Source organism: Amblyraja radiata, chromosome 1 (genome assembly GCF_010909765.2).
Source record: "Amblyraja radiata isolate CabotCenter1 chromosome 1, sAmbRad1.1.pri, whole genome shotgun sequence".
Taxonomy (NCBI): domain Eukaryota; kingdom Metazoa; phylum Chordata; class Chondrichthyes; order Rajiformes; family Rajidae; genus Amblyraja; species Amblyraja radiata.
Window position 1 is genome coordinate 169451850 of NC_045956.1, and position 18742 is coordinate 169470591.

General features: G+C 45.1%; 1 protein-coding gene and 1 long non-coding RNA gene across 2 annotated transcripts in view; one reads left to right on the forward strand and one right to left on the reverse strand.

The window, feature by feature from the left end:
- Positions 1–3475, reverse strand: part of LOC116981963 — a 20099-nt gene extending 16624 nt beyond the window's left edge. The window contains exon 1 of the long non-coding RNA XR_004414320.1: positions 3378–3475. This is a non-coding gene — a long non-coding RNA (uncharacterized LOC116981963). The remainder of the gene's footprint in view (positions 1–3377) is intronic.
- ubox5 (U-box domain containing 5) lies at positions 3378–15666 on the forward strand. Its single transcript, XM_033035205.1, is given in 5 exon segments — positions 3378–3473; positions 5806–5863; positions 5866–6966; positions 12405–12548; positions 15284–15666. Coding segments are annotated over 5 exon segments (1557 nt in total). The 5' UTR covers positions 3378–3422; the 3' UTR covers positions 15487–15666.
- Positions 15667–18742: the final 3076 nt, after the last annotated feature.

An 18742-nucleotide genomic window follows, 5' to 3' on the forward strand; every position in this document is an offset into this window, starting at 1 on the left:
AGCATCGGGCATTGTGACATCACACGATGGAATGTTCTCCAATGGCTGGGGCTGGTGATGGCATATGTAAATGGATCCATTCCGATTGGTCATCTGTGAGCATTGGGCATTGTGACATCACACGATGGAATGTTCAGCAGGGGCTGGTGCTGGTGAGGCTTGTGTGGGTGAGAAGCCAGTTTAGTTGTGAGATTTTTGGGGGGGGGGGGGGGGGGTGGGTAAGGTTTTGATTTAAAACGTGCGCTTAAACACGACGGAATGGAATGAGAAGCGCATACTTAGAAAGAAAAGCGAAATCTCTGCCGAAGTTGAAAAGACGCGGGCGGTCCTGCGTCCGGTTTTGGAGTTGCGGAGAATCAAAGGGAGCGCGCCAGCAAAGGGAGTGGGCCAGGCTGCCGGACGGACGGCCGGACGGAGTTCCGTTTCGGAATCTGGGGCGAGAGTTTTATATAATAACTAGACCAAGTGCAGACCCGTTGGGTCTGTTTCCCCAACGGCGTGTTGCAGGGGGGGGGGGGGGGGGGGGGGGGCTGCGGCATCAAACTCATATTAACCAACCCCCAAACACACAGGTGGGGGGAGGGAAGGGGGATGTGAAGAGGGGAGGGAGGGGAGAGGAGGTGGAGGAAATGGGACAGATTTGGGAGGGAAAGGAGAGCGGGGTAGGGGGTGAGAGAGGGGGATGGGGAGAGAGATGTGGTGGAGGGGGAGGATGGGGAGGTAGGGAAGGAGGGAGGGAGGGGGAGAGGGGTGGGGGAGAGAGGGGAAAGAGTGGGGAGGGAGGTGGAGAGGGGTAGGGGGAGTGATGGAAGAGGGACAGAGGGGTAGGAGGAAGGGGGTGGCGTAGAGAGGGAAGGGGGGTGGGGGAGAGAGGGATGGGTGGGAGAGGGGTGCGGAGAGGGAAACATAGAACCATTGAAATTAAGTGCAGGAGTAGGCCATTCGGCCCTTCGAGCCTGCACCACCATTCAATATGATCGTGGCTGATCATCCAACTCAGTATCCTGTACCTGCCTTCTCTCCATACCCCCTGATCCCTTTAGCCACAAGGACCACATCTAACTCCCTCTTAAATACAGCCAATGAACAGGCCTCAACTACCTTCTGTGCCAGTGAATTCCAGAGATTCACCACTCTCTGTGTGAAAAATGTTTTTCTCATCTCGGTCCTAAAAGATTTACCCCTTATCCTTAAACTGTGACCCCTTGTTCTGGACTTCCCCAACATCTGGAACAATCTTCCTGCATCTAGCCTGTCCAACCCCTTAAGAATTTTGTAAGTTTCTATAAGATACCCCCTCAATCTTCTAAATTCTAGCATGTACAAGCCGAGTCTATCCAGTCTTTCGTCATATGAAAGTCCTGACATCCCAGGAATCAGCCTGGTGAACCTTCTCTGTACTCCCTCTATGGCAACAATGTATTTGAACATTGGGCATTGTGACATCACACGATGGAACGTTCACCAGGGGCTGGGGCTGGTGCTGATTCTATGGGTGAGAAGCCAGTTTATTTTTGAAATATTGGGGGGGGTGTGGGTTAGGATTTGATTAAAAACGTGTACGTAAACACGACGACCAATGGCAAACCCGTTGGGTCTGATCCCCCAACGCAGCCGTTCCCTACCCGTAGCCCCCACGGGAGACGTGGTCCTCGAAGTAGAGCCGTCACCGAAAGGCCGTTTTTAAATGGCGTCGCTTAAAGTTGTGCTGCGGGCGCCAGCAGCCGTTATGGTCGCTGGCCAGCAGGAGGCGACAAAATGAGTGAGGGGGAGGGGGGGGGGGGGGGTGGAGAAGGTTTTAATGAAAAAAATGGACATAAACATAACGAAATGTAATGAGGAGTGGATAGCTGGAAGGGAAAGTGAAATGTCTACCGAAATGGCTGCTTGTATGGGGGAGAAGCCAGTTTGTATTTGAAAAACTGGGGGGGGGGGGGGAGAAGGCATTACACTTTTGCGTATGTGAGCATTGGGCATTGTGACATCACACGTTGGAACGTTCAGCAGGGGCTGGGCTGGTGAAGCTTCTGTGGGTGTGAAGCCAGTTTAGTTTTGAAATATTGGGGGGGGGGGGGGAAGGATTTGATTAAAAACATGTACGTAAACACGACGGAATGTAATGAGGAGCGCATACTTAGAAAGAAAAGCGAAATCTCTGACGAAGTGGAAAAGACGTGGGCGGTCCTGCGGCCCCCAATAGCCCCCAATGGGGGGGGGGGGGGGGGGCCTCACACACACTAACCACCCCCACACACAGAGTTGGAAAAGTGCATAAAGACCGTTCCCTACCTGTAGCCCCCAGGGGAGATTTGGTCGTCGAAGTCGGGTCCCTGCCGTCTTAAAATAGCGTATCTTGAAGTCGTCGAAGTCGGGTCCGTCTCGGCAACGCGTGGGGGGGGGGGGGGGGGGGGTTTGCGGTGCGGCATCACACACACGAAGCTTCGACACACACAGAGCCTTAAAAGTGTAAATGCCCGACCTCTTTTCCGTTTTTCTCTAATTTAATTAAGATGTGCAGGTGGTGTTCTTATCGAGGTTCAGGGGTGAATGACGTAAATATTTTCACACAATATGGGAACATCTCATGTTGTCTTGAAGGCTCCTCGGCCCACATCTGACTCTCTGTACTGTCACTATGGCAACGATGTCTATGAGCACTGGGCATTGTGACATCACACGATGGAACGTTCACCATTGGCTGGGGCTCCTGCATAGGCATATGTAAATGGGTCCATTCCGATTGGGCATCTGTGAGCATCGGGCATTGTGACATCACACGATGGAATGTTCTCCAATGGCTGGGGCTGGTGATGGCATATGTAAATGGATCCATTCCGATTGGTCATCTGTGAGCATTGGGCATTGTGACATCACACGATGGAATGTTCAGCAGGGGCTGGTGCTGGTGAGGCTTGTGTGGGTGAGAAGCCAGTTTAGTTGTGAGATTTTGGGGGGGGGGGGGGGGGGGGGGGGGGGGGTAAGGTTTTGATTTAAAACGTGCGCTTAAACACGACGGAATGGAATGAGAAGCGCATACTTAGAAAGAAAAGCGAAATCTCTGCCGAAGTTGAAAAGACGCGGGCGGTCCTGCGTCCGGTTTTGGAGTTGCGGAGAATCAAAGGGAGCGCGCCAGCAAAGGGAGTGGGCCAGGCTGCCGGACGGACGGCCGGACGGAGTTCCGTTTCGGAATCTGGGGCGAGAGTTTTATATAATAATAGATAGATAGATAGATAGAAGATATAGATAGATATAGATATAGATATAGATAGATGATCAAGGTAAATGTCACTTAAGTGTTTCAGCATAGCTGTGGACAAGTCTGGTATTCAATCCTGGTTCAAGTTTGCTTAATACTGATATTTTATTCTGTCTTTTACAGAAGAAACATCTTTTGGAATTTGATCCTAATTTGGATGTAAAGAATGATAAACCTTTGCCTCCCCTGCTTTAAACCAAGGATACAATGTAATAAGGTAACTTAATACTGTTTTTAGCTGCGTTTTTTAAAGAAAGCAGTAAATCACCTTCCTATTAGATAGTCATAAGAGTCATACAGCATTGAAACAGGCCTTTCAGCCAAACTTGCCCATGCCCCCCAAGATTCCCTATCTATGCTACACCCACCTGCCCACATTTGGCCCATATTACTCTAAACCTTTCCATGTACCTATCCAAATGTCTTTTAAATGTTGTTATAGTACCTGCCTCAAATACTTCCTCAGGAAGCTCGTTCCATACACCCACCAACCTCAGTGTGAAAAAATTGCCCCTCAGCTTCCTATTAAATCTTTCCCTTCTCACCTTAAACCTATGCCCCCTGGTTCTTGATTCCTTTGCTCTGGGTAAAAGTTTCTGTGCATCTGCCATATTTATTCGCCTCATGATCTTATACACTTATAAGATCACCCATCAGCCTCTTGTGCTCCAAGGAATAAAGTCCTAGCCTGCCCAACCTCTCCCTATAGCTCAGGGCCTCAGGTGTTGGCGACATTCTCGTAAATCATCTCTGCACTCTTTCCAGCTTAACAACATATTTTCCTACAACATGTTGACCAAAACTGATCATAATCCTCCAACTCTGGCCTCATCAGTGCCTTGTACAACTAAGATAACTTCCCAACTTCTATGCTCAATACCCTGATGAAGGCCAATTTGCTGAAAGCCTTCTTGACAACCCTATGTACCTGAGACGCCACTTTTAAGAAGCTGTGTACATGCACTCCTAGATTTCTATGGTCCACAACACTCCTCAGAGCCCTACCATTCCTGGATGTGGAAAGGATGTTTCCATTGGTGGGAGAGTCTAGGACCAGAGGCCACAGGCTCAGAATAAAAGGGTGTACCATAAGAAAGATGAAGAGGAATTTATCTAGTTAGAGGGTGGTGACTCTGTGGAATTTATTGCCACAGAAGTTTGTGGACGCCAAGTCAATGGATATTTTTAAGGTGGAGATTGATAAATTCTTGATGAGTACAGGTGTCAGAGGTTATGTGGAGAAGGCAGGCGAATAGGGTTGAGGGGGAAATATGGATCAGTCATGAATGAATGGCGGAGTAGACTTGATGGGCCGAATGGCCTAATTCTGCTCTTACAACTTATGAACTTATTATGAACCATTCACTGTCTAGGTCCTGCCCTGGTTTGACGTCCCAAAATTCAACATCTTGCACATCTCCATTAAACTCCATTCACCATAACTCCTCACTGATGCCCACATCTGAGTCTATTGGATGGTGTCCTGGCTGTGCAGAAAGAACTTTGTCTCCACATAGACTCTGCCATGGACGGACGTTTTTACAACAAGTAAATTGCAGATGAGCTCAAAAGGATTTATCCCTCGATTTATTGCATCCTATCTGTAACTTTCCCCCTTGCATGCTTTTCTACTTGGATCTCTGCTTTTTACCTCAGCTGTCTGCATGAGAATGCAATTTCCACATTCTGTGCATCCTCTAGGTAAAGAAGTATTTTCTGGACTATTGTTTGTTAGCACCGTCTAGTTTAAGACTCCCCTGCTCACTGAGACCTGACCCTCTGCTACTGAGAAGATGTGCAATCCAATCCACTAGCCATTTGGTTGGAGTGGAGCTGTGAGACCAGAATAGCAATCTACTCTCCCCTTTTCACTCTCGCCTTGCAGAGAGACATCCCAGGAATCACCAGACTGATTCCTGGGATGTCAGGACTTTCATATGAAGAAAGACTGGATAAACTCAGCTTGTACTCGCTAGAATTTAGAAGATTGAGGGGGGATCTTATAGAAACTTACAAAATTCTTAAGTAGTTGGACAGGCTAGATACAGGAAAATTGTTTCCGATGTTGGGGACGTCCAGAACAAGGGGTCACAGTTTAAGGATAAAGGGGAAATCTTTTAGGACTGAGATGAGAAAAACATTTTTTACACAGAGAGTGGTGAATCTCTGGAATTCTCTGCCACAGAATGTAGTTGAGGCCAGTTCATTGGCTATATTTAAGAGGGAGTTAGATGTGGCCCTTCTGGCTAAAGGGATCTGGGAGTATGGAGAGAAAGCAGGTACATGATAGTGAGATGGATGAACAGCCATGATCACATTGAATGGCGGTGCAGGCTCGAAGAGCCGAATGGCCTACTCTTGCACCTATGTTTCTATGTGTCTATGACATCACAGACTTTAACCACTTCCTCCTCACTCTGCCACAGTCATTAGAAACTTGCTGGAGCCTGACCCTTGCCATTCCTTTGCCTTAACAACTCAGTATTAGCAAATTATCACATAACGTTTTTAATCAAAGTGACAAAAGACTTTTGTTCCTTTTTGCTCAGGTCTACGCTGACGGCTATGATGTAGGCAATCTGATATCTGCAGATCCCGTGAAAGGAAGTGTGGATTCCGTGCTGAATACTTCATCAAACCTCCTCTACACGTCACTGTTTCATTCCCATTCAATGTGGAGCTTTGTAGAATTGACTTGGAAGTCTCACTGCCCTTGCAAAGCTCTATAGGACTGGACATCTATACTTGTACAACATCTAGTAAGACCATGACGTGGAATGAAAACTCCATACAAACCTCTCAGCCTGCTGGCCAGGCCTTTCTTGACAACGATGTTTTTACTTTAGTGGGTAAAGTTGTACTGAAGCAAAACAAGGTATCTTTCAGGCACATAGCATATAAACCTAGACCTCCTTTTCATGAGTTAAATGAGCCTTCTGCCATTGACCATTGTACTTCTCTACAGGATTTGTGGAACAAAGGGCAGTTTTCATTGACAAGCATAAATCACCTCAGGATCTGCATCACCTTTGTGTCAGGAGGCCGTTTGCCTTGTTTGAAGAGGGTGGACATCTGGGGTCAACCATCTCGATCGTCCCCTCGTAAACTTGTCCAAAGCATCTTCAAGGTTTATCAAGAATACAAGGCTGAGCAATCGATTCCAAGGATCAAGCAGGGAAATGCTTCCATCGCCTCATCCAGCGATACACCAAGTCATAGCCGAGAGCCAGATGCTGGTGGATCTCTGCTGATCAGCGGGAGCATTCCAGAGGAATTTCTGGATCCCATTACCTCTGAACTCCTGGTCCTTCCAATGTTACTGCCCAGCGGCAAAGTAATCGATCAGAGCACTCTGGACAGACATAGTCGGTGTGAAGCTACTTGGGGCCGGGTGCCGAATGACCCCTTCACCGGCGTCCCTTTCAGCCGCCATTGCAAGCCTGTTCCTCACTCCACTCTTAAAGCAAGGCTGGACCATTTCCTGCTGCACAACCCAATACCAGGCCACTCTGTTGTGGGGAGAACTCGAGTTGGTTTTGTTGCCTCGTCTGCTGTGAAGAGAAAATCGGACTCCACACAAGCTAACGACGTGAATCCGGTCTCAGAACAAATGAGTGCCTGCAGTACAAACTCTGCTGTAATTTTGTACTCTGATCAAAAGAGATTCAAAGCAGAAATAAAGGAACTGCAAAAGCCTGAGAGAGATTTGGGTATGGCTGTATATTTGCATACATTTTGTCCCCGTGTTGCATAAATACAGATTTTAACTTGTGAAAATGTGAATTAGGACATGGGTCCTATAGCACCCAATATTAATTATGTGTCTGCAAATGACCATTCCTTGCATGAGCATAGATCGATTACAGGACAAGGGAAATTCATAGATGCTATAACGTAACCCTATTGTAATATTCTTGATGGTCGGAATGGATTCATTAGGCAAAAGAGCCTGATTCCATGCTGTATTTGTCTATGAACGAGCCATTCCTACTCATTTCCACAAAGCAATTATTTCTGATATAACTTCAGCATTAAGAATTAAAGGACATTCTTTTAGGAAGAAATTAAGGAAACATTTCTTTAGTCAGAGAGTGGTGAATCTGTGGAATTCTTTGCCACAAAAGGCAGTGGAGGCCGTCAGTGGATATTTTTCAGGCAGAGATAGATTCTTGATTAGTACAGGTGTCAGAGGTTATGGGGAGAAGGCAGGAGAATGGGGTTAGGAGGGAGAGACAGATCAGCCACGATTGAATGACGGAGTAGACATGATTGGCCAAATGGCCTAATTCTACCCCCTATCATGTATGTGTTTATAACCATATGATTATAATCTAGGCGTATTTTGGTGCTTTTCTTACATGGTCTGTCTACGAAGGTCTGTGGAAGGAGGATGACTTGCTTAAACTCCATCTCCAATCGCCTTTGAAATGACTGATGAGAAAAATCCCAAGTGTCAGAAAATCCAAGAGGACTTTGTGGATGCTAGTATACGCAAAAATTATAGGTAGCAAGAGATTCCTAGGTTTTATGCATTTTGCCCATTACTGCTCTTCTTCTTAGATCAATACCTGTACTTTGATGTTTGGACCAACGTCATACTTAAAAGTAAGTCCATGTGACATGGGAGTAGAATTAGGCCATTCACGAATCAAGCCTACTCTGCCAATTAATCATGGCTGATCTATTTTTCCCACTCAACCCCATTCTCCTGCCTTCTACCGTAATCTTTGCCCATTCTAATCAAGAACCTGTCAATCTCCACCTTGAAAATACCCAGTGTCTTGTCCTCCATGGCATCTGTCGCAATGGACTCCACTGTTTCACCACCCTCTGTCCTCCTCTCCATTTTTAAGGTAAGCCTTTTCATTCTGAGGCTGTGCCCTCTGGTTCTAGACTCTCCCATTATTGAAAAGGTTGAGTAGGGCAATATTTTTCCCACAAGAGGACTGTGCATCTTTGAATTTCAAGACGGCCCAAATTTCATTCCTCCTCCCTGCCAGTAAGCACAGATGCTCGAAAGCATGCACCACCAACCAGAAACAGCCCTTCCCCTCTGTTAGCAGGCTTCTGAGCAGCCCTTCCATATGCTTAGGATACTGTCAATAGTCAATAGACAATAAGTGCAGTAGTAGACCATTCGGCCCTTCGAGCCAGCACCTCCATTCAATGTGATCATAGCTGATCATCCACAATCAGTACCCCGTTCCTGCCTTCTTCCCATATTCCCTGACTCCACTATCTTTATGAGCCCTATCAAGCTCTTTCAGAATCAGAATGCTTTATTGTCATTGCATGTGTCACATACAACGAGATTACTGTGTCTACTGTTAAAAGAACTTCAAACATTCACATACTCATACTTTTTACACTCCCTCCCTCCCCAAACCCACCCATGGATTCACATTTACATAAATTAACACTGTCTCCCACCCCCCCTCCTTCCCCATAACCCGCTCCCGAGACAGAGTTCAGTTCCAAGATTGCTGATGATAATTTCTCGAAAGTATCCGGAGAACCGGCCTCCACTGCCCTCTGAGGCAGAGAATTCCACAGACTCACCACTCTCTGTGTGAAAAAGTGTTTCCTCATCTCCGTTCTAAATGAATTACCCCTTATTTTTAAACTGTGGCCCCTGGTTGTGGACTCCCCCAACATCGGGAACATGTTTCCTGCCTTTAGCGTGTCCAAACCCTTAATGATCTTATATGTTTCAATAAGAGACCCTCTCATCCTTCTAAACTCCAGAGTATATATACAAGCCCAGCCGCTCCATTCTCGCAGCATATGACAGTCCCACCATCCTGGGAATTAACCTCGTGAACCTACGCTGCACTCCTTCAATAGAAAGAATGTCCTTCCTCAAATTAGGGGATTCCCCATGGTCCCGAGAAATGTGTTTGTGGATTCAAGGAACAGTATTTTTGTTCAATTGTTCCCCAATTGGTCATTGGGCAGTTAAGAGTCAACCACATTACTATGGGCCAGGCTCTGGATTAAGATAATTGATTATGAAAAAAGACATTTTATAATAAATAGTAGGTTGACATTTTATAATTTTTATTTCAACTTGTTATGGTGGAGTTCAAAATCAAGTGAATTGAGAGTCCATGCCTAAGAATGCTTCGTCGTTAATTGGACCACGAGCAATTGTAACTCTGTGTGCAAATTGACTGCTAAATTTCCTATATTGTAACAATGAATATAGACCAGTTAGCCTAGCATCGGTGGTGGGGAAGATGCTGGAGTCAATAATAAAAGATGAAATAGCGGCACATTTGGATAGCAGTAGCAGGATCGGTCCGAGTCAGCATGGATTTACAAAGGCGAAATCATGCTTGACTAATCTTCTGGAATTTTTTGAGGATGTAACTAGGGTAATGGACAAGGGAGAGCCAGTGGATGTAGTGTACCTGGACTTTCAGAAAGCATTTGATAAGGTCCCACATAGGAGATTAGTGGGCAAAATTAGAGCACATGGTATTGGGGGTAGGGTGCTGACATGGATAGAAAATTGGTTGGCTGACAGGAAACAAGGAGTAGGGATTAACGGGTCCCTTTCAGAATGGCAGGCGGTGACTAGTGGGGTACTGCAAGGCTCGGTGCTGGGACCGCAGCTATTTACAATATATATTAATGATTTGGATGAAGGGATTAAAGGTAACATTAGCAAATTTGCAGATGACACAAAGCTGGGTGGCAGTGTGAACTGTGAGGAGGATGCTATGAGAATGCAGGGTGACTTGGACAGGTTGGGTGAATGGGCAGATGCATGGCAGATGAAGTTTAATGTGGATAAATGTGAGGTTATCCACTTTAGTGGCAAAAACAGGAGGGCAAATTATTATCTAAATGGTGGCAGGTTGGGAAAAGGGGAAGTGCAACGGGATTTGGGGGTCAGTGAAGAAAGCTATTGGCATGTTGGCCTTCATAACAAGAGGAGTTGAGTATAGGAGCAAAGAGGTCCTCCTGCAATTGTACAGGGCCCTAGTGAGACCACACCTGGTGAATTGTGTGCAGTTTTGGTCTCCAAACGTGAGGAAGGACATTCTTGCTATTGAGGGAGTGCAGCGTAGGTTCACGAATTAATTCCCGGGATGGCGGGACTGTCATATGTTGGTAGATTGGAGCAGCTGGGCTTGTATACTCTGGAATTTAGAAGGATGAGAGGTGAGTAAGAATAAGAGGCAAGCCATTTAAAAATGAAAAACCCTTTCACACAGAGAGCTGTGAGTGTGAAATTCTCTGCCTCAGAGGGCAGTGGAGGCTGGTTCTGTGGATGCTTTCAAGAGGGAGTTAGATAGAGCTCTTAGGGATAGCAGAGTTTAAGGTATATGGAGAGAAGGCAGGAACGGGGTACTGATTGTGGATGATCAGCCATGATCACATTGAATGGCGGTGCTGGCTCGAAGAGCCAAATGGCCTATTCCTGCACCTATTGTCTATTGTCTATAATGACCATGGAAATGGGGATATGGATCATGTGCTGGCAGATGAGATTAGTTTACTTAGCATCATGTTTAGCACAGACCTTATGACACAAAGGGTCTTTGCAGTGCTGTTCTATTTTTAATGGTTCAATTATATTTTATTGTCACATGTGCCTAGGTACAGTGAAATACTTTAGCTGCAACTAGGTAAAATCATACAGCAGATCTCACCTAGGCAGTACATAAGAATTTCTGGCACCGAACATTCATGGAGTCATAGAGTGATACAGTGTGGAAACCAGCCCTTCAGCCCAACTTGCCCACACGGCCAACAATGTCCCAGCTACACTAGTCCCACCTGCCTGCGTTTGGTCCATATCCCCCCAAACCTGTCCTATCCATGTATCTGTCTAATTGTTTCTTAAACGATGGGATAGTCCCAGCTTCAACTACCTGATCTGGCAGCTTGTTCCATACCCATTCATTGGCTTTAAAATGGCATTCTGCATTGTGACAAGTTCCATTGATATGCAAGTCTTTATTTAGTGTTATGAAATTATTAGTGTAGTCGTACACAATGGAAATGGACCCCACAGCTCACTGACTCCATGTCGAACATAAAACATCCATCTTCACAAATCATGCATGAAGCTCATTTTATTCTCCCCACAGTTCCATCAATTCCTCCCAAATACTACCATTCTCCTACACACTCGGGCCAATTTTCCAATTAACCCATCAACCCACATGTCTTTGGGTGAAACTTGAACAGTGGTCAAGCCCACACAGTCAGAGGGAGAATGTACAAACTCCACACAGACTGCACTGGAGATCAGGATTGAACTCGAGTTCCTGGAGCTGTGAGGCAGCAGCTGTGTTGGATTTGCCACTATCCTGGCCAAGGTTGATATAGAGTTGGTGTTGAATCTAGAAATTATTCTGACATTTGGTGTTGGTTTATTGTTGTCACGTGCACAAAGATGCAGTGAAAAGCATTGATGTGTGCTATCCAGTCAAATTATACCATACATGAGTTCAATCGGGTAGTGCAAAGGGAAAGGTACCAGAGTGCAGAATATTGTGTTACAGCATTATAGTGTTGCAGTTATACAGAAAGTGTAAGATCCTTTTAATGCTCTTTTTAGTAATGTGTAGATGTACTTTAACTACAATGAAGCCGTTGGGAAGTCAGAAGAGCGTTTTGTAATACATTGTTATAGAGTATGAGCTGAACGCTGGTTGTTGGCCCATTTTGGATGAACCGGTTGTGGTGGAAACATCTTTCGGGACTCAGCTATAGGGAGGGGTTGGGCAGGCTAGGAGTTTATTTCTTGAAGTGCAGGAAGCTGAGGGGGTAATCTTATAGAGGGTAAAGGGTAAAGAATCAAGAATCCGAGGACATAGGTTTAAGGTGAGAGAGGGGAAAGATTTAATAGGAACCTGAGGGGCAACTTTTTTAACACAGGATAGTGGATATGTAGAACGAGCTGCCAGAGGGGGTAGTTGAGACTGGTACTATAACCACATTTAAAAGACATTTGGACAGGTTAACGGATAGGATAGGTCTAAAGGAATATGAACCAAATGCGGGCAGTTGGGACTAATGTAGATGGGGCATCTTGGTCGGCATTGGCAAATTGGGCTGAAGGGCCTGTTTCCGTGCTGTATGACTATGACTCTTCGTGGCTTAGTGTAATTGGCACGTTGTTTGTGTCCAACAGGTTCAGTATCGCATGAACAGAAGTTAACGCAGAGTCTGGACAACGCATTGGCCTCCGTCTTAAGTGTGTTCCCATCCTTTACTGCCAGACAAAGACAAGACAAATCACAGCCAGCTGATGGCAGCAACACTGACCGTCTGCAAGGTAAATCTATAAAAACAGTGATTCTGATCCACTTTGTAATGCTGCAAGCATTGTCATCTGTTCTAAACCAGCATCACCGTGCCGCTTATGCAGAATCAAAATTGAAAGGGGATCTGACAGGCAACATTATTTTCTCACAGAATGTAGTGGTTATCTGGACCGAGCCGTCAGAGGAAGTGGTGGAGGGAGACACAGTTACAATGTTTATGATTTACAATTTACAAATGTTTACAAGCCCAATGTTTTAAAGGCATTTGGACAGCTACTTGGCTAGGAAAGGTGGAGAGGGATACTGGGATAATGCAGGCAAATGGAATTGGTGTAGATATGCATCAAGGTCAATATCAACAGGGTTTACCAAAGGGCCTGTAGCCAAAGATGATAAATTATGGGTAGGAAGGAATTGCAGGTGCTGGTCTATACGGAAGATAGACACAAAATGCTGGAGTAATTCAGCAGGTTAGACAGCATCTCTGGAGAAAAGGAATAGGTGACGTTTCGGGACGAGACACTTCAACAGACTGATGAAGGGTCTCGACCCAAAACGTCACCTATTCCTTTTCTCCAGAGATGCTACTTGATCCGCTGGGTTACTCCAGCATTTTGTATCTACCTTCCATGATAAATTATGGTCTTTCCACCAGTGTTTGTGTTCCTTCCAATGAATGAATAAAGAACATGACTCTTGTGCGACTGAATTACTGAGAATAAGGTACACCTTAACAGCACCTCGCTGTCAGCGATCTCTTTTGCCGGAAACGACAAAGACAGATGATGTGCGGAAATGCCAGCCCCTCCAAGCCTTTCACTGTTATGTGAGGAGTGATCTGCTGGCATTGCAGGGGGTCCAGAGGTTTATGAGAATAATCCCAGGGATGATTGAGTTAAGGTATAAGGAGCGTTTAACAGCTCTGGGCCTGTACTAAAAGGATGTGAGGGGGGGGGGGGGCACACCTCATTGAGACCTACCGAATAATGAAAGGCCTGGATAGAGTGGATGTGGACAGGAGATTTCCAAGAATGAGGCGTGTCTAAGACCATAGGGCACAGCCTCAGAATAAAAGGACGTACCTTTAGAATGGAGATGAGGAATAGGCGGAATTCATTGCCACACACGCAAGTGGAGGCCAAGTAATTAGGTATTTTTAGTGAAGTTTGGTAGGTTCTTGATTAGTAAGGGGGTCAGTGGTTATGGGGAGAAGGTGGTATGATGGGGTTGAGAGGGGGAAAAGTAAATCAGCCATAATCGATTGGCCGAAGGCTGCTCCTATGTCTTATGGTATCTTGGAACGCCCTACCCAAAGCATTGTGGTAACTTCACCAAAATGACTAGAGCTATTTGAGGTGTCAGCTCACCAACACCTTCACAGGGGCAATTGAGGGATAGACAACAAATGCCAGTTACCAGCAAAACCATCAATACTGTAATGTTTGAAAACTTGCCAAAACTTTGAATAACATGCTTCCCAGAGGTCAGAGATAATTTGAAGAAATGCTGTGAATTCTCCCATTGCCTGAACAAGAATCATTCCTCAAAATGTTGCCAGCGCTTGTTGTTAGTGAGGTCAAAGTACAATCAAAATGTGCCATATGTACTCGGGTCTGACTGCACCTGTATAGAGAGGAACAGAGTTAATGTTTTGGGCCGATCAACTTTTATCAGATGACCTTATCTGAAGGTCATCACGTGAAACATTTCACTCTGATCCTCGCTACAGAGTTGCTGCCTGACTGTTGCATTCTTGCAGCTTTTCCTGCTATCGGTGATTTTTTTTAGTTTAGTTTAGAGATACAGCGCGGAAATATGCCCTTCGACCCACCAGGTCCGCGCCATCTAGCAATCCCTGCACATTAACACTATCCTGATTCACTGGGGACAATTTTTACATTTACCAAGCCCATTAACCTACATACCTGTACATCTTTGGAGTGTGTGAGGAAACAGAAGATCTCGGTGAAAACCCACACATGTCATGGGGAGGAAGTACAAACTCCTCAAGTGCAGTAAGGCAGCAACACTACTGCTGCGCCACGAGCCACCCATTTCTTGCAATATTTTGCTTGTGTCAAGGAAATGTGTTTTCCAGAGATCAGAATTAAACGTGAGGGAAATGCAGCATCTTCAAATAGTGCTTGCACCATTTTTGTAAATCTGGAATTAATTGCCACAGATAACAGAGGAGGCCAAGTCATTGTTTATTTTTATATTCCAGAGATTGACAGGTTCTGCGGATTCGGTAGATTAATGGCGGCACAGTGGCGCAGTGGTAGAGTTGCTGCCTTACAGCGCCAGCGAGCCGGGTTTGATCCTGACTATGAGTGCTGTCTGTACGGAGTTTGTATGTTTTCCCTGTAACCTGCGTGAGTTTTCTCCCGCACTCCAAAGACGTACAGGTTTGTAAGCTAATTGTCTTGGTAAAATAGTAAATTGTCCCTGTTATGTGGAGGATAGTGTTAGTGTGCAAGGATCGCTAGTCGATGCGAACTCGGAAGGCCAAAGGGCCTGTTTCCACACTGTATCTCTAAATTAAACTAAAAGGTTGTTGATTAGTATGGGTGTCAAAGTTTGTGGGGAGAAAGCAGGAGAATTGGGTTGAGAGAGAAAGATAGATCAACTATGACTGAATGGCAGAGTAGACTCAATGGGCTGAAGTGTTTAATTCTGCTCCTTTGACTTAGGAATTTATGAACCTTGGATTATCACATATATTAACATGTTGGCTTTTTATCCACAGATCCAGTTAGCTCTGATGAAGCTTGCAGCAGCTGCAATGAGGCATTCTCTGCATACTCCAAACACTTGGTGGTGTATAGATTGCTGTGTGGCCACCTGATCTGCAGACCCTGTTTATCCGAGAGGCAGAAGTCTTCAGCACCTTCCTGCTCCAAATGCAAGAGGACAATCAGCACCAGCGATGTAGTGCGGGTGCACCTCTAGATCTGTAGCAATTTGGCCTCCTACATTGGGGAACTGGTGGAGATACTCCTTCAGATAACATTAAAAGACGTGGAAATAATGCAGAGATATTATGTGAAAATAATAGAGATATTATGGTGGCGCAGCGGTAGAGTTGCTGGCTTACAGCGAATGCAGCCCCGGAGACCCGGGTTCGATCCTGACTACGGGTACTGTCTGTACAGAGTTTGTACGTTTTCCCCGTGACCTGCGTGGGTTTTCTCCGAGATCTATGGGTTCCTCCCACACTCCAAAGACATACAGATTTGTAGATAAATTGGCTTGGTATAAATGTAAAATTGTCCCTGGTGTGTAGGATCGTGTTAATGTGCGGGGATCGCTGGTCAACGCGGACCTGGTGGGCCGAAGGGCCTGTTTTCGCGCTATATCTCTAAACTAAACTAAAAATATAAATCTTTCCGATATTTAAAATATTATTTACAACATTGTATAAATTATAATTTTGATATATGCCTCGGGTTTCAACAGTGGTGTTGAGTGGGAGCAAGAGAACTCTCAATGTTGTGGCAGTGTGCTATGCTGCTAATTTCACTTCGTGAATTTAGTTCTTGGATGGCTTAGAGCATCCTCCCTCCGAAGAATAAAAATGCCAAACAAAATAAGGGAATTAAGAACAATGTAAACTTTGAGGAATTAATAAATGGAATTTCGACCCTAAAATTGAATTAGTGTTGCAAATTCTAACTGCTTAACTGAGTTTGGAACTGCCTGGTGTCTGTCTGCCTTATTGGTTTATCAATGACTGGCTCCATTCAGTAAAAAACAACCGTAATGCCCCATGTTCTGGGTTTTTTGAGCTAAAGTAAATATAATATTTATTCCTCCTTTACACAAGTAAATTTACAAGTGAGGCGTATTTACTAATGCACTCCAGAAAAATAAATGGGGCAGCACGGTGGCACAGCGATAGAGTTGCTGCCTTACAGCACCAGGGACCCGGGTTCGATCCTGACTACGGGTGCTGTCTGTACCGAGTTTGTACGTTCTCCCCGTGATCTGCGTGGGTTTTCTCTGGGCGCTCCAGTTTCCTCCCACACTCAAAAGACGTACAGGTTTGTAGGTTAATTGGCTTCGTTAAAAAAAAAATTGTAAATTGTCCCTAGTGCGTAGGATGGTGTTGGTGTGCGGGGATCGCAGGTTGCCGCGGACTCGATGGGCCGAAGGGCCTGTTTCTACCGTATCTCTAAACTATACTAAAAAACTAAAAAGTAAAGGTTTTTGGTTTCCACCTGTGACAGTAGAATACAATCCAGTTACCCTGGAATATTAGATATTTGGTTTTTGTTTAATAAATTCCCTGGCTGAAATCTAATATTGAATTGTTGTATTGCTAATAATTTATAAAAAAAAGAAATTGCATCAACAACCACTGTGTTCTACAATTCCAATAAACCAGTAGATCAGTCTTTTCTGCACCTTTGCCCAAACTCCTTCCAAGATTATTTTGTACCCTTTTAATGTGTAGACATAGTTATGACATGAAATCTCTAAATATTTCCCTCATGATTTTGCACCTCTATAAGATCACATAACCCTGCGCTCCAAGGAATAGTTCCAGCCTACTCAACCTCTCCCTATAGCTCAGGTCCTCTAGACCTGGCAACATCCTCGAAAATCTTCTCTACCCTTTGCAGCTTGACAACATCTTTCCTATAGCATAGTGCCCAGAACTGAACACAATACTCTAAATGCGGCCTCACCAATGTCTTATACAACTGCAACATAATCTTCCAACTTCTTTTCTCAATACTCTGACTGTTGAAGGCTAATGTGCCAATAGCCTTTTTGACCACCCAATCTACCTGCGACTCCATTTTCAGGGAACCATGCACCTGCACCCCTAGATTTCTACAACACTCCCCACAGGCCTATCATTCACTGTGTAGGTCCTGCCCATATTAGGCTTCCCAAAATGCAACACCTCACATTTCTCTGTATTAAATTCCATCAACCTTTCCTCAGACCACCTGGCCAATCGATCCAGATCCTGCTGCAATTTTTCACACCCGTCTTCATTTTCTGCAAAACCACCCACTTTTAGAAACATAGAAAATAGATGCAGGAGGACGCCATTTGGCCCTTCGGCCCATTGTGATCATGGCTGATCATCCGCTAGCCCCAAGAGCTCTATCTAACTCTCTTTTAAATTCATCCAGTGAATTGGCCTTCCATGGCAGAGAATTCCACAAATTCACAATATGACAGTCCTGGCATCCCGGGATTAACCTCGTGAACCTACGCTGCACTCCCTCAATAGCAAGGATGTCCTTCCTCAAATCAGGAGACCAAAACTGCACACAATACTCCAAATGTGGTCTCACCAGAGCCCTGTACAACTGCAGAAGGACCTCTTTACTCCTATACTCAAATCCTTCGTTATGAAGGCCAACATGCCATTAGCTTTCTTCATTGCCTGCTGCACCTGCATGTTTACTTTCAGTGACTGGTGTACAAGGACACCCAGGTCTCGTTGCACTTCCCTTTTTCCTAATCTGACACCATTGAGATAATAATCTGCCTCCTTGTTCTTGCTGCCAAAGTGGATAACCTCGCATTATCTACATTATATTGCATCTGCCCAGTCACTCTACCTGTCCAAGTCACCCTGCAACCTCCTAGCATCCTCTTCGCAGTTCACACTACCACCCAGCTTTGTGTCATCTGCAAATTTGCTAGTGTTACTTTTAACCCCATCATCTAAATCATTAATATATATTGTAAATAGTTGCGGCCCCAACACCGAGCCTTGCAGCACTCCACTCGCCACTGCCTGCCATTCTGACAGGGACCCTTTTATTCCTACTCTTTGTTTCCTGTCTGCCAACCAATTCTCTATCCATGTCAATACCCTACCCCCAATACCATGTGCTCTAATTTTGCCCACTAATCTCTTGTATGGGACCTTATCGAAGGCGTTCTGAAAGTCCATATACACTACATCCACTGGCTCTCCTTCATCCATTTTACTTGTCACATCCTCAAAAAATTCCAGGTTAGTGAAGCAGGATTTCCACTTCATAAATCCATGCTGACTTGGACCAATCATTTTACTGCTACCCAAATGCGCCATTATTAGTTCTTTAATAATTGACTCCAGCATCTTTCCCACCACCGATGTCAGGTTAACTGGTCTATAATTCCTCATTTTCTCTCGCTCCATTCTTGAAAAGTGGGATAACATTAGCTACCCTCCAATCCACAGGAATTGATCCTGAAT